At 36.2% G+C, this 17320-nt stretch overlaps 1 protein-coding gene across 6 annotated transcripts; it reads left to right on the forward strand.

The window, feature by feature from the left end:
• Nucleotides 1–2225: 2225 nt before the first annotated feature.
• On the forward strand, nucleotides 2226–5891 carry LOC110868122 (transcription factor bHLH18). 6 transcript variants are annotated; one of them, XM_035975658.1, is made up of 7 exons: nucleotides 2247–2460; nucleotides 2533–2599; nucleotides 2877–2939; nucleotides 3689–3753; nucleotides 3853–4356; nucleotides 5056–5451; nucleotides 5588–5891. In XM_035975658.1, exons 4-7 carry the CDS (start codon nucleotides 3718–3720, stop codon nucleotides 5657–5659), a joined length of 1008 nt encoding a protein of 335 aa, XP_035831551.1. In that variant the 5' UTR covers nucleotides 2247–2460; nucleotides 2533–2599; nucleotides 2877–2939; nucleotides 3689–3717; the 3' UTR covers nucleotides 5660–5891. The 6 variants fall into 6 exon arrangements, with proteins under 6 accessions (XP_021972900.1, XP_035831551.1, XP_021972901.1 ...); XM_022117209.2 differs by lacking the exon at nucleotides 2877–2939; XM_022117210.2 differs by lacking the exon at nucleotides 2877–2939 and having other exon boundaries at nucleotides 2539–2599.
• The last annotated feature ends 11429 nt before the right edge of the window (nucleotides 5892–17320 follow it).

Below are 17320 nucleotides of genomic sequence, written 5' to 3' on the forward strand. Positions count from 1 at the left end.
TGATCTAAACCAGCTTGTAGAAGATGATGTATATTCATTTGGTATGTAATCTGTGTTGATTGTAATGAAATGAATGACTTTCTCCTACATCTTCGTCTTCATCTTCTATGTTTATGTTGTTTCACGTCTTGTTCAAGTGCAATGTCGATGTTCGTCATCGATCTAGTGCTTTCACAGTGGTATCAGAGCGTGATACCGATTCAGAATAGTCTAACCGCCTTCCAAATCACCATTGCCCTTGATTTGATGTTTGTTTCCGCCAAACATCATGAAGATGTGATTTTTCTATAGAAAACTTGAAGAAAGTTGAAGAACTTTTTGTTCAGATATGAAGAAATTCAAGTTGTTGTTGGAGAAGAATTGTTGGGTTTTTGTTAGATTTTGGTTTTTGATCCATTTTGGCTCTATCTGAAGTTCTGTAAGTGTTAAAGTGTTCCAAATTTATTCCGTCCAAGTTTGTACTTCTGGATTATCTGTGACCTTGGTAGATAATCCGGAAGAGGATTGGTAAATCGAATACACAAAAATCCGGTATTTCTTGATTCTGAGTTAACCAGTAATCTGGAAAGGATTGTTCCGAATTTGAAGTAATCAGAAATAATGTTCCGAAGTTTCAATTTGTTTCGGATTTGTTTGGACTCCGAGCTTCTGCATTCCAAGTTTAAAGGGGCATTCCGGATTTAAAGTTGTTCCTAATATGTTTCAGGGTTTATTGTTCTAAATATGTTTAAGTTTTATAGTCCGGAATATATTTTAGGGTTTATAGTTCGAAATATGTTTCAGAGTTTATAGTTCCATGTATGTTCAGGTTTTGTAGCTCGAAATATGTTTCAGGGTTTATAGTTCCAAATATGTTCGGAGTTTATAGTCCGGAATATGTTTAGGGTTTATAGTTCGGAATATGTTCAGGGTTTATGTAAGTCCGGAAGATGTGTTCAGGGTTGATGGTATCTTGCCCATATTTATGTTATGTAGGAGAAATGAAGGTGAAATGGCTTGGACTGTGAAAGTTTACAAAGAAAGACGGGGTGTAAAAATTCCAAATATCCTATTTTCTTTGTAAATTTTGAAAAGCTCGAGGTGCGTTAAATATCCTAGTTCGTGTTGATATCTTAAGATTAAATGAGGTTTTATCTTACCGGTGGCGAAGCATTTTAAAATACGATGCATTTTAGAGCTAGTGTGTGATTAAGTTTCGTCGAGTTTGTTCGAGCTTTGATTAAGTGTTGACGAGTTGCAGCTAATTGTCTGTTTGGCAACTACTTAAAGATTGAGCCTTTATCTCATGCCGGTTAGAGTAGAGATGATTAGTCTTCTTGGTCCCTCTACCAAGTTGGTGACTAGTCGGATTCTCGAAATAATTAGGAGGTTGAAACACTACGGTCACCTTCGGGGCCGTTATGACTGTGCGGTTACCTTCGAGGCCGTTGAGACTGTGTCATTAGCTGCAAGGCTGCTAGCAGCGGGGCTGCAAACTAAGGTAGTTACCTGCAGGGCTGCAAGCAAAGGCGGTTACCTATTGGGCCATAGTACAGTATCCGTGCCTTTGTGGTTCGATAGTGGTTCACTAACTACGTAGCATATGTTATGTCTACGATATGGGCATGGTAGTTAATTCAAATATGTTATTGTGTGTACAGTATAGACATTGTAATTAATAGTAGATGAGTTATATACAATGTTTATAGAATAATGTGTAGTTGTATAAGCTTAATTGCGTAGAATGTTTATTGATCCATAATTGTTAAAGTTATAGTTTCCTTATTAAACTAGAAGTCACACAATATAGATGACTTTTAGCATGCACATCAGGTTGGAAGTAGTGATGGCTGACTAGCCTGTGGCAAGCATCTCCGCTGAGGACTTGCATCCCATTGTTATGATTTCCGATGTTTTAAACGCTTAATTCAACGGTTTGTAAAAACTTGAAATGTTTCCGCTGCGGCTATTTTAAATTGAATGAAATTTTATTTTCAAACTATTTTCCAAAAAAGAGTAAATTCATTGAACGAGACCATCGAGTTTTGGGGCGTTTCAACGTAGAAAAAAAATAAGCACGTCATAACAATGTATTCGAAATTTACAAATTATGCTTAAAATTAGTTATAATAATAATAATAATAATAATAATAATAATAATAATAATAATAATAATAATAATAATAATAATAAAACTTTCCACCGTCAACATAGCGTTTTAATTGTTTGTATAAATTTTTCTTTTCTATTATAAAAAAACTTAGAAAGGAAAGGATACAAGAAAAGCGTGTGTTAGAGATATTTATGTATAATTTCTTCTTTTCTATTATAAAAAAGCTTAGAAAGGAAAGGATACAAGAAAAGCGTGTGTTAGAGATGTTTATATGAAGTCTTCTTTGTCATCTATAAGTAGATAAGATCATCTCATACGAGAGACGAAATTGGGGAAGCCAGTAAACAGATTTAAAGAGTTTTACCAAGGTAATCTAATATCTTTCCGTATTTTTTTATTCGCCTGAAAATTTTAATATTGATAAAAAGATCATTCTGAAGCTGTAGGTTGAAGTTTGCTTAAAAAATCAAATCATCAGTTATTAAAAAATGCATAAAGCACATCTAGGTATGAACACAAAATTCTTGATCGAGTCAACTGTTATAAACCTCTGTAAGATTCAATTCTTTTTTCTTTTAATTTGGTTTTTGGAGCAAGATCTGATCAAATATTCTCTCCACTCTCCAGAAATTCAAATCTTTTGGTTCTAGTATAGTCTACTATAGACTGCAATTATTAGTGAATGACTCTTCTTATACTTTGTTACTCAAATATTTTATAATTTTGCTTATCATTCCTATCAAATAAACCTCACGGTTCTTACACTCTCTCCTATCTAAAACAGTGCATAGAACAAAATACGGTTGGTATTGTAAAATGTGCATCTTTCCACTCTTTCAGTGAAAAGGTATTATCCCAAAACCTATATCAACAATTAATATTCTATTCTCCATGTGAAGATTGGTCGGATAAAATGTTAAAAGACATTTACGGGTTAGAAAATGATTATTTTACGAACTATGCAGTAACTTGATCATTATAGAGGTGCTTGTCATGATAATGTTTATACGGGCAAGGTTTTTTTTTCGAAATTTTGAAATTCCTCAGCATTGCCAGTTTTTTTATCTTGCTTTCATAGACTCTAATTTCTTAGAAGTCTAGAATTATGCTGCCCATTTTGTACATTAATCCCAAGCCAGAAACATATGTTAGTGGATCTTAAAGGCTTGGAACTCCATGATTGCAATTCCCAATTCTTTGCCACATAAAAAAGTTTTGATAATATACTTCACATAATTGTATATAAAATATTAGATATATACCGAAAGTGTGGAGTTTGTAATAAAATTTAGAATTGAAACTAGTTGTATGCGCTGGTTTTGAAAAGATTTTAGACAAATTAAAGTATTGTTTGACTTATTAGAGAGCAAAGAAAATGTTTGTGGATATCATTGTTTTGACCACATAATCTTGAGGACCATGTAGGCAGTGGATATTTGTTTTTAAAAAGTAGTGGTTTTGAGAGGCATGTTATAGGTGTTTGGACAACTCTAGTCGCTTCATTTTCAGGAAGGCTGTTACATCTAAGAATTAATCTCATAAGAATAAAAGGACTAATGAAAAGGTTATACTAATCACATCCTTACGCGTTTTTAGTTGATCAAGCGTAGCAGCACACACTCATAATGGATATCCCATACGGGACATGGTTTCCTGAGCTGGTAAGAGCATCTATTATTTAGAAATAACAATGGTTCTTATTACTGACACTTTTCTTGATATAAACTGTTTAATGACTAACTTTAACTTGCCAATGATAGAATAGCGAAGATCTTCATCAGTTCTTGAACCAACATCAACAAACACACCCTTATAGTGAGTTTGTGGATTCATCTTCTTCACCAAGCTTTGATGGTTACCAGAATCTTGTCACAAAAGACCAAACCATCAATGCAGCCATCATTAGCAGAGATTTAGAAAAACAAGACTACTACAAGGCTAATACAACTAGCTCTTTTGCTCCTATTGGTCGATCTCCATCGAGCACATTCACTATATCTTTTGGAGACTCCGCCTCACAAGCAACGATAAACCAAAATCAACTCTATGGAGGGTACACATTGAAATTTCATGATGCAATTAAACGTAAAGACGAGATGAGTCTCAATGAACTTCTTGGAACCATAGAAGTCCCTAAAAGGGTTTCCAGCACAAGAAGAAACCATAGACAAGCCCAAGAGCATATCTTGGCTGAAAGGAAGAGAAGGGAGAAGTTGACTCAGCGCTTCATTTCTTTGGCTGCTCTCCTACCTGAAGTTAAAAAGGTACTTAGTTGCAGACCATCACATTTTCTTGTGTCAATTTAAAATTCTTTAATCATTAGTTGATATGGTACAGCTTTATTACATATAAAACCTGTAACATTACAAATTAAATACCATGTTTAATACATCTCATATGAAAATTAAAAAATAACACTCAGATTAAACTTAATTAGTTGATACCCAAGAACTTTATTGTCTCTCACTCGGTCTAGTTGATCTTTATTTTCATATTCCTGTTTTTAGATCCAAATAAGTGTAAAGAGTATATACATTGTCCCAAGAGCTATTCCCCATATGTTATAATAATAAATGATCAAATAACTATAAAATCTAAAGGATTTGTCCCAAGACCTCCTTAACCTGAAAGGAATGCCGGTAGGTCTTGAATGTTGTAACCTAACATCTGGTAGTTCAAACACTTTGTAATATGTTCTTCATTTCTTTAGCGCCTTGCTATTGATTTGTTTTTAATCTAATATGCAGTTTGAAAAAATAATTTAATAGGTGTTGAAACTTTTATTACCCCCCCTTTGGACCCGTTCCTATGATTCACTAGACAAGTATATTGTTCATCAAAATGAGAACCAATTAATTATGCATTAGTCATTTACGCCCGTGATTACTAGTCTCAACGCAATAATATGCAATAAAAGTAGAGCTTTAGAATGACCATCTACAGTTGATAATCTGTTATTGTAGATGGACAAGGCCACAGTGCTGGAAGATGCAAGTAAATACATAATAGATCTTCAAAACCGAGTGAAGGAACTCGAAGAAACATCAATTATTGGGAAAACTGTCATCCAGGAATCAACTACATCTTCAATGAGCAAATCCAAGTCGCAGGGTGGTCATGAACTAGAGGTGGCTTCTTTTGATCCCGAGACAAACTCTTCACCTAGTAATGCTGCCTTTAATCCTGGGATAAAAGTAAGAATATTAGGAAGCAACGTACTAGTAAGAATTTACTGCCATGGAAATCAGTCGCTTGCATTGAAAGCCCTCACTGAAATGGAGAGACTTCATTTCACTGTCATGTGTAATAGTGTTCTTCCAATATCTGCTACTGCTGCTCTAATAACCATTATAGCTCAGGTATGTGAATTGATAGTCAATTAATAGGAAACCTGTCCATTACAAAGTATGCTTGTCATGAATAGGTTTTGTCAATTTTTTTATAGCGTCATTATTTTTGGCTAAAAGTTTGGGCTACTTTCATGATTTTGTGTAGATGAGTGAAGACTTAGCCGTGACAGCCAGGGATCTCTTAAAATGCTTGCGATTATCTCTTTCAAATTTTTGATGACGTTTGGTTGATCCGAAGAATTGAATAGTCTAGTACAAGTTTTTAACCTTCTATTGTTGTGAGGTAGTTATTTCTTAAACAGCAGGCTATCTTTTTCATTCTTATCTTTTCAGTATTTCGGACATATGGTTAAAACTTTTTGGGTTTACATCTCTGCTTTAGTTGAATTTTATTATATATTTTTTCCATGTAATTCTTTTTGTTACTATAAAACTATTTAAAAAGGGAATTACTAAAATAAACACATATAGCTTTTCAGTTATTTCTTTACCTTTTAAAGATCGTGTTGCATAGTGTGATAACTTTGAATGTTGTTTTAAGAAGGGAACTTTCATCTATATGTGGATAGATTTTGAGGACCTTTTCTAATTGAGCTATTCAAGTTATGTGGATAGATTTTGAGGACCTTTTCTAATTGAGCTATTCAAGTATTTGATGCTAGATCTTGTATTCATGTTTTGGCCATGTCACACCATATACTTCCTTTCAAACAGTAGTAGTAGTAGTAGTAATATGTAGTATTTTTTTCTTCCCTAAGAGTCTTCCCTTCACGATGTATCAGAATGCTACCATTCCCACATAGTTAGATAATCCAATGAAATCTTCTTTGAGTTCATCAACTAAAAATCTTTCCTAGTTTGTGTATCTCAAACACTTTAATGTCATAAGACTCATATGTCATACCGTAGTTGGCAAATATAAGACTTCCCTTTTATTATTGTGTACTATTTGAGTACATAGTAACATCAACCATCATCTTTAATCAAGGTTATCTACAATGTAGCTCGCAATGGCTGGGTCCATTGTCTTCCTCGATTTTAATAATTAGGGTGTTAAGTAATTGGCTTTGTACCACTTTTACGATGTGAAATGTTGGAACACACTTCAAGAACAACAAAAATGTCCATATGGTTAAACCACAAACTCTAAGTAGGTGACAAATGAGGTTGTTAAAGTAGTCTTGTTTCATGAAATTTGTTAGAACTTGATATGTAAGGCCAACAATAAGATTTGCTATAACAACATCACTAGAGTACACCAACCTTAAAATATTGTGTTCCTCACTTGTGAGTCTTCTTTTTGAAATTTTTTATCACTTTATAAGTGATTGAGTTTACAAACTAATTATATAACATATTGTTAGTAGATAAACTCTAATTATTGTTATTATTATCGTATATAACATACGTAACATAAAAGTATCCTTATATTTCGTAGGCGTAGGATAATGACGGTTATAATTGGCAGTTATAGTTGAAGCGCTGCGATCATATGGTTATGTCTGTTACAATTGGCGCCAAGAAACCGTTTCACATATTTATATATTGGATGCTCTACAACAATGATCTTACCAATAAATTATTAATTACTTTCCTTAACCGCAATATTTATTCTTTACACTTATGTTCTTATCGTCCATTCATTGATTCAATTTCACACATAAATCTCCTTTGTTTCTATGTATTCAATTGTGTACTTCGTTTGTTCTGATCATAACCACCAACACATATAAAGCATCTTTACAAAGCATCAATGTAATTCACTGGTAAAATAACTATTGATACTAATCTTCTAGCCATCTATACTATATATCAATGTTCGACAGAGTGTGAGCCTTGAAACCGGTTAATCTCTTAACATCATGTACATAGTTAGATAGTTAGAATTATTATTAAGTAGCGGTTACAAAGTACGAGGACCAGAAGTGACAAAATGGAAGTTGAAAACTACCCTCAATAACCGAATGGGTGTGTCTCTACACACACACCATTTCGAATCGGTGCCAAGGCAAAGAACAAAGGGACGCGACTGTTGATCGAGTGGACGACATTCAACATACCTTTTCATGATTCAATCGCAACCACACATCCAAGAGACATGACTTTTCACGAAGAGACGCGTCTATTCACTCGTACCCGTAGAAAACTATAAATAGGGACTTGTAGATTCATTTGTAATATATACTCTCATTCGATTTGTAAACATTCATTTGATTATTACAAGTTATTGTTATTCAAGTTATTCACGCTCATTTAGAGATCAAGATCCAAGTTCGGGCCAACAAATTGGTATCAGAGCATCAGGCTCTAGGTGTGGGAATCGCAAGGCATCGCAGGGAATTCGCGATCAGGTTTCAATTTCGTTTAAATTCGCAAAAGTTTCATTTCAGAATTATTTATTTTCGGTTCTAGGAAAGTCGGTCGAACCGAACGGTTAGGAATCTAGGGTTCGTTTGTTTTTGATTCCGGGGTTATAGTGCGAATTAGATTGTTTTTGGTTATTTGGTTATTACACGATTCGGGTAATCGGGGTTGTTGAGATATATTGAAACCAAAAGAAAGTTTATTAGAAGTGAAGATTATTCGGCAGGAAGATATGGCAGGATCATCCGGGCAAAGTCCGATAAATGGAAATTCTCTTTCCCAGTTTCAGTGTCCGATTCTGAAACCAACAAACTATACGGTTTGGGCTATTCGTATCAAGACGATTCTTGAAGCGAATGGTTTGTGGGAAACGATTGAACCGGCAGAGAATGCAACGGTAGACACTAAGAAAGATAAGTCTGCAATTGCATATCTGTTTCAAGCAATACCAGAAGACGTTGTATTGCAAGTCGCAAGTTGTAAAACTGCAAAGGAGATTTGGGAAAATCTAAAGATTAGACACGTTGGCGTTGATCGGGTACAAAAGGCGCGTATGCACACGCTAATGTCAGAATTTGAATTGTTGCAAATGAGGGATGACGACACTATTGATTCGTTTACCGCAAAGATTAACAGTATCGTTACCCGAGCAACTGAAGTAGGAACGACAATGAGTCAACCGACTCTAGTACGCAAACTCTTAAATGGCGTACCAGATAAGTTTACTCAAATCGTTGCCTCTATGGAACAATACTCTGATCTAGAAACCATGACGCTACAGGAAGCGGTCGGAAGACTAAAGACGTATGAAGAACGTCTCAAGTTAAAGAAAGGAAATCAAGGAGAAAGCCAAGATAGGCTTATGTTTACACATCAGGATAACTCCAGAGGAAGGCAATCTGGAAACCGCGGTCGTGGTAGATTTAACCAGACGCGTGGAAATTGGCGAAACAACGGAAATAGGCAAAGTCCCAGAAACGAAGGATCTACATCTAGATCTAGAAATGGAAGTTCTAGAAATTGGAGGAAGTTTGCGAGAACCGACCTAAGTAAGATCCAATGCTTTAAGTGTCAAAAGTTTGGACACTACAAGAAGGACTGTTCTGAGAAAGACGAAGTGCAAGAACATTCAAACCTCGTCGAGGAAGACGAAGCACCCGTATTGTTAATGACAATACAAGAAGAAAATGTTCAAGAGAAGGCTCTGCTAAACGAGGAACGTATAAAACCAACAAGTTACGCCTCAGAAGATAAGAATCTATGGTACTTAGACAACGGGGCAAGCAACCACATGACAGGAGTGCGAAGTCACTTCAAGGAATTAGATGAAACTGTGACAGGGCAAGTACGATTCGGTGATGGGTCACACGTAGAAATTAAAGGCAAAGGTTCAATACTACTGGAATGTCTGAATCAAGAACAAAAGATCGTTTCACAAGTATACTACATTCCAAGTCTGAAGACCAATATATTGAGCCTCGGACAACTTACAGAAATCGGTTGCAAAGTGGTTATGGATGGAGATCTGCTTACTATCCGAGATCGAAATAGAAAGCTACTAATGCGAGTCAAGAGAATGAAGAACAGGTTGTACAAAGTCAAATTGAAAACGGGAAAACCAATCTGCTTACTATCAAAGACCGAAGACACAGCATGGTTATGGCACGCAAGGTTAGGCCATTTACACTTCGACGCTATTAAGGAAATGACTCGTAAGAACTTGGTACATGGAGTTCCACAAATAAGTCATGCTAGTCAAGTCTGTGACGCATGCTTATTAGGAAAGCATAGTAGGGCACCATTTCCAAATCAGGCAAAGTTCAGATCTTTAAAACCTCTGGACTTAGTCTATGGAGATTTGTATGGTCCTATAACTCCACCAACACATGCTAGGAAAAAGTATATATTCTTACTTGTAGACGACTGTACTCGCTACATGTGGGCGTATTTACTAACTTCCAAGGATCAAGCATTCGAAACATTTAAGGAGTTCAAAGAAAAGGTGGAAAAGGAAACGCAGACCAAGTTAAAAATGCTAAGGACGGATAGAGGAGGTGAATTCACATCGGCTGAATTCAACAAGTATTGCAAAACCAACGGCATAGCAAGACAGCTTACAGCACCATATTCCCCACAGCAAAATGGAGTAGTGGAAAGAAGAAACAGGACGATGTTGTCAACTACTCGCAGTATGCTAAAGGCAATGAACAAGCCACAGAACTTTTGGGGTGAAGCAGTACGACACGCGATATACGTACTAAACAGGGTTCCGACAAAAGCCCTGGTGAACAAGACACCATATGAAGCACTAAAAGGAAGGAAGCCAAATTTAGAACACTTGAAGGTTTTTGGCTGCACTGCTTACGCTAAGGTACTACCACTTCAACAAAAGAAGTTAGATGATAGAAGTGCACCTATGGTTTACCTTGGAATAGAAGAAGGATCAAAAGCATACAGATTATATGATCCAGCAAAGAATAAGATATGTGTCAGTAGAGATGTAAAGTTCATGGAAGGTCAACCATGGAACTGGAATAGTTATATGGAAACGGTAGATTCAGGGAATCCCGAATGGACAAACTTTGTCATTCAAGAAGATGACATACCACCAGAATTAGAAGAAAATGAGCCAAGTAGTCCAGGCAGTAGCGGGCCACATCATGACGATTCAGGAGTAGATCAGACAGAAGAACCAGACTCCTATGTAACCCCGCCAGCATATTCATACAATCAGAACTCAGCAGGAAGTTCAAGCAGGTTATCAAGTGGAAGTCCATCCACTTCTGAAAGTACAACAGAGAATATTAGCGACACTCCAGTAAAACTGAAAAGTCTCGAAGACCTGTATGAAGAAACAGAAGAAATTCAACTAGATCCACATGAATTATTACTCGCTGAAGAAGAACCAAGGAATTACAAGGAAGCATCTAGTGACAGAAAGTGGATTGAAGCAATGAAGGCTGAATTAGACTCAATAAACAAGAATAACACTTGGAGCTTGACGGAATTGCCAAAAGATCACAAGGCAATAGGCTTAAAAGGGGTATTCAAGACTAAGAAAGATGCAAACGGAAATATTGTCAGACACAAAGCAAGGCTAGTTGCAAAGGGATATGTTCAGCAACACGGAATAGACTTTGACGAAGTCTTTGCACCAGTAGCACGTATGGAAACAGTACGACTAATGTTGGCTTTAGCAGCATATCAAGGTTGGGAGGTACATCATCTAGATGTGAAATCTGCATTCTTACACGGAGATCTCAAGGAGGAAGTCTATGTATCACAACCAGAAGGATTTATAAAGCCAGGAAATGAAGGAAAGGTTTACAGACTATCAAAAGCACTGTATGGATTGAGACAAGCACCAAGAGCTTGGAATACGAAGTTAGATCAAACCCTAAAGTCACTTAACTTCAAGAAGTGCACTTTAGAGAATACAATCTATACAAGAACAAGGGAAGCCTCTACACTAATAGTTGGAGTCTATGTTGATGACTTGATAGTCACTGGAACATCAAAGAAGGGGATAGACATCTTTAAATCTCAGATGAAAAACAAATTTGATATTAGCGATCTAGGATTGCTAGCATACTATCTGGGAATAGAAGTAATTCAAGCAGGGGGTGAGATAGGCATCAAGCAGACAGGATATATCAACAAGATACTCAAAGACGCCGATATGTTATCCTGCAATGACACGAAGACACCCATAACTCCAGGAACTCAATTAAAAAATACTGAAGAAGGAGATCTAGTAGATGCAACACACTACAGAAGCTTGATAGGTTCTCTCAGGTACTTATTGCATACAAGACCAGATCTATGTTACCCAGTCAGTCTACTTAGTAGATTCATGCAAGAACCAAAGGAGCAACACCTGAAAGCAGTAAAGCAAATACTACGTTACATCAAAGGAAATAAAGAGCATGGAATCATCTACAGAAGACAAGGAGGATATAAGATCACAGGTTATAGCGATAGTAGTTTTGGAGTTAATACAGACAAAGGAAAAGGAACAACTAGTCTGGAATTCTACTTTGGAGAATCACCTATAACCTGGTGCACACAAAAGCAACAAACAGTGGCACTATCATCATGCGAATCAGAATTCATGGCAGCCACTGCAGCAGCATGTCAAGCACTATGGCTTAAAAGATTGTTAAGTGAAATCACAGGCTGGAAGGAAGAAAAGATAACACTCAGAGTAGATAACGTTTCAGCAATAGCACTCATGAGAAACCCAGTCTTTCATGGAAGAAGCAAGCACATTGACACACGATATCACTTCATAAGAGAATGCGTGGAAAACGAAGATATCACTATGGAACACATAAGTGGAGAACTACAACGAGCAGATATACTAACAAAGGCATTAGCAAGGATCAAGTTTGCTACAATGAGGGAACTGCTCGGAATTCAAGATTTGAAGCAACTCATGGATGTTAGAGATTAAGGGGGTGAATGAAACCGGTTAATCTCTTAACATCATGTACATAGTTAGATAGTTAGAATTATTATTAAGTAGCGGTTACAAAGTACGAGGACCAGAAGTGACAAAATGGAAGTTGAAAACTACCCTCAATAACCGAATGGGTGTGTCTCTACACACACACCATTTCGAATCGGTGCCAAGGCAAAGAACAAAGGGACGCGACTGTTGATCGAGTGGACGACATTCAACATACCTTTTCATGATTCAATCGCAACCACACATCCAAGAGACATGACTTTTCACGAAGAGACGCGTCTATTCACTCGTACCCGTAGAAAACTATAAATAGGGACTTGTAGATTCATTTGTAATATATACTCTCATTCGATTTGTAAACATTCATTTGATTATTACAAGTTATTGTTATTCAAGTTATTCACGCTCATTTAGAGATCAAGATCCAAGTTCGGGCCAACAAGCCTTCAGTAATAGTAACATAATATCAATTATAAGTATACTTATCAGCAAGTTACCATTAGTTCTTGACTGGTCTTCAACATAAGTCAAGATTATGAATTTTCCTGACTTTGTTGTTCATCGAAGATTACGAATTTTCTTAGTTTTGAGGTTATTAAAAGAGATAAACATGGTGATTTAATTCTTTTATTGTGTTTGGTTACTACTTTTTTATTGAACGGAGTTTGGATTTATTTTGTTGGACCACGATTCAAGAAGGAAGAAGTGAAAGTCTTTTGAGTTTTATTTTTTTGCTGGTTAAACAAGTTGGTTTGATCACAAATTGTTGATATCTATATGGTTGGACAAGTGAGTTCAATTCGGGGTTTGATTTTGATTTAGGTTTTTATATTTGGATAAACGAGTTGAGTTTTTGACTGATGTTTGCGAGGGGGATTTGCGAGTTGACAGTTCAGTTTTGAAAAGTTGTTAGCTCTGAATAACCTATATTTGTTTCGAAGGAAGGACCTGAACAAGGTAGTACACCACTAACATATGGCCTGAGAAACAAAAAGTAGATGGCTTGGAATGATGGTAGCATTGGTGGTTCATGAATTATCGCCAGAGAAAAGAACTCCACAACTTTACAGTGTCCTATGTAAATAGAAACTAACTACAACATCTGGGCGATTCGTATGAAGGCGGTATTCAAGGTTTATGGAATATTGCAAGCTTTAGGAACAGGAGGCAGAGGCCAGAAAGGATGACATTGCAATTGCATTTCTACTTCAGGCAATACCGGAAAATATCGTGTTTCAAGTAGCTCAGATTCAGGACACAAAGGAAATCTAGGAAGTGTTGAAGACACGGTATGTTGTGGTTGAATAGGTTTGAGAGGCAAAGTTTAAACAACTGGAGATAGAGTTTGAATCTAGATTCAAAGATGAAAGAAACAAAGACGATTGATTCTTTCGCGTGTAGGATACGTTACTTGGTTACCAAAGCAGCTAGTTTGGTAACCGCTTACAAAGATAAAATGCTTACAATAAAATTGTTAGGCTTCATTATAGGGAAATATGTTCTAGTTTTTTCTTCAATTGAACAATTCGCAGGTTTGAAGTCTATGATATTTCAGGAAGCAATTGGTAGACCGAAGACGTCTGAAGACATGATTAAGAGTATTGATACCTTAGCAAACTATTGTTCGCTAATGGTCAATTGACCTCAAATCACAACCCTATGACAATACGTGGGGGCGGGGGCGAGGCGGTTCAAGTTACTGAGGTAAAGGCCAAGATGGGGATGATTAGGACCTAAATGCAAGTCAAAGCTGACATGGTTAAGATCATGGGTCAATGGAGATGGGTCAAAGAAGAACCAATGATCATCAAAGGGAAAGAGTGGATGGATCACAATAGTGTGACTATTGTGATAAATTTGGTCACTTTGCGTCACGGTGCCCGGATTATATGAAGACGAGGTGATTCCAAAGTGTATTGAGAATGAGTCAATGGAGAAAGATACTTGGTATCTTGAAAATAGAGCATCGAGTCACATGCTTGGTTATCGAGGTTACTTCTTTCAGCTGAATGAACATGTCACAGGAAATGTGAAATTTGGAGATGGATATTGTATTGATATATACAGAAAAAGGGATCGGTATTTCTTGAAGGAAAAATTGGGGAGACGCACCTGTTGACCAATGTTTACTACATACCAAGTGTACAAAGAAATATCATAAGCCTTGGTCAAGCACTAAAGGTGGATGAAAAAATCATATGAAACACTATTAGCTAACCATTCATGATGATTCATGTAAGCTTATTATGAAGGTGATAAGGACCAAGAACCGTTTGTACAAGATCAACATCAAGATAGCAAGTCCTGGTACACAAGCTAGCATAACTGTAACGAAGAATTTTGTGGGTGGGGATCTAAAAAGAGTTGAACTGAAAGTTGATAAGCTAGGTACAAGTCAGAATCTTCTCAACGATCCAAGTTCAATTATCAAACTCAAAATTCAGAGTCAAAAGAAAAAAAGTTCACGATGTTAGTGCATATGTCTGTTGACTTCGTCTTGTATCGAGTCATATAATAGAATAGATAGACCAGAAAGCATGAAATGCCAGAAAGCATGAAATGCCAGAAAGCATGAAATTCCAGAAAGCACGAACTGCCAGAAAGCACGAACTGCCAGAAAGCACGAAATGCCAGAAAGCATGAAAGTTTGTGGGGTCTGGCATTCCTATAAATAGATGGTCTTAGGTCTTCATTCGTAACTTTTGGATTCCGGTAGCGAAGCCCTGCCGAAGTGTCACCAGCTCGTGTAACCTTGTCAAATCAATACAAACGACATTTAATCTACTTCTAAGCTGCAATGAAGATCAAATCAATGAATTCCGCCTCAGATTTGGTCTAGAACTCTTCTGATTGAATCGTTTAGATCGAATCCCGATCCTACAAGTGGTATCAGAGCTCAGGAGGAAGAGTTCTTACCATTTCAGCTTGTTTTCACGAATAAATCTGATTTCTACTCATTTCTACTCATTCTTCTACACGTTTTCATCAAATTTACCGAGATTTCATGGATAAAATGATCTGAATTTCACATATAACACATAAAACTGAGTTTTAAACAATTTGTGAACAAATCAGAACCAAATTCAACCTAAAACTTAAAAAATTGATGAAATCATGAACTATTGAACTTAGATTTTTCAAACGAGGTGAATTTTGGTCCAAATCGCATGATATCTTGTCAGGTCGTGTGAAAATTATGTCCAGGTCGTGTGAAATCATTCAGATCGTATGAAACATCTTCAGATCGTATGAAAATTCTTCAGATCGTGTGAGATTGGGTTCCAGGTCGCACGAACTGAGTTCCAAGTCGTTTGAAAGTGTTACCAGGTCGCACGATTTGACATTATTCAGGTTGCACGGTTTGAAAAATATTCAGGTAGCTTGAGTTTGTTGTTTCAGTCCTCACGAGCTACGAAACATTTCATGTAAATCATTAATTGCCATCGGTGTGCATGTGATATTCATTACAGTTGTCATCAAGGATCATGAATATGTTTATGTGACTTAGTTCAACGGTTCAATTAAACTGATTTACATCAATAGTTATCTGTTCAACTATTTGAGGCCCAATCAGAAAGTGATTAATATCAAAGTTGTCAGCTAATTGCTTTTGACAATACCAGGATTGGATGTGATAATAAATGAGTTTTCAACTGCATGCGTTTGTAAACCCAATAAATCTTTATTACCCATTGAAATTGTCGGCCATTTTCAAACTGCATGATATCTCATTGGTGTATGTCATAGATTATCAGCAGTTCATGTGATCCATGATTCATTTGCATGTGATAATTGATTTTTTATCAGAGCAGATGTTATGTCAATTGCTGTTGTCGGCCATATAATAGTTGTTTGCATGTGACTTCATTTTGAATATCAAAGTTCATTAGTGAGGTCAAAAGGTCAACTGACAAATCGATCAAACAGCATATAACTTTTGTCTTGTAGTGCCATTGATCGAACAACAACTCCCATCGAACTAAACCAAATCCAGGTCGTACGAGTTGTATACTAGATCTTTTGACTTTGAACCAGACCACACGAGGTGAATTGTTTCCGATCATTTGAGTTGAATCTTAGATGAAAAAAAATTGTTGAATCTTGCTGTCGAGTTTATAATCGAAGAAGAAGAATTGCAGACTGATAATGGTGGATTAAATTGTGTGTGGTTGATTACTGATTAACGAAGAACAAGCAGACATTTTAGTGTCAATTTAAAGTGTTGGTTCTGGGTTATAAAAGTTTTTCAGTGGACTGTGTATTGAATCGGATACAATTTTTTTTGACCAAAAGTTAATATAATTTTGGAGTTGATTGGTATAGAGTGATTAAGTGGGCTTGGATCAAAACATTTGGGCCGAAAATTTTAGAGATTGAGCTAGTGTTTCATTTGAACCGAGATGGTTAAATTTTGGCTTCTAGTTGTAGTGAGTCTCGTGGAAGTTGAAATTTGGTGGACTTTGAGCTAAAAACAATTTTTGAACTAAGTCATTTAACAAAGATATTGTGTTTTGGTATATCTTTTTCATCAAAACATGGAAAACGAATTAAAGAAAGAATTTGTATTGTTTTCAAGTTTGTCGGGTGAAACTACAAAGACTCTTATTGAGAGATATTGTCATTTAGTGCGTTCAATGACTCGGTTGAACATGAATAAAGATCAAGAGGAATGGGTTGAAAATTAGCTGATGCTTTACCTCGAAATGAATGGGGTACATTTCTTATGATTTTGAAGAACATCGGAGAGTATTATAGATTGTCAATTGCTCAATTCATTGAAAAACTTGAAAGTCAAGATGGAGAGTTTGTCTTTTCAGAAGATGGTTCAGAAAAGACACAAGTCTTTGATCAATCACCAATTGATAGCAGTGATGATGATGAAAAAATTATACAAATAAACATTGGTAGAAATCATTTATCTCGTGAAAGTTTCAAATTTTATTTTGCAGATAAATTGGAGAAGTTAATGGAGAAACGAGCAGCAAAAGAAAAGAAAGAGGTAAAATGTGAGAATGTTGTTCAGGTGGAAGAGAAGTATAAACAGAG

This window comes from Helianthus annuus, chromosome 7, assembly GCF_002127325.2.
Source record: "Helianthus annuus cultivar XRQ/B chromosome 7, HanXRQr2.0-SUNRISE, whole genome shotgun sequence".
Lineage (NCBI taxonomy): Eukaryota > Viridiplantae > Streptophyta > Magnoliopsida > Asterales > Asteraceae > Helianthus > Helianthus annuus.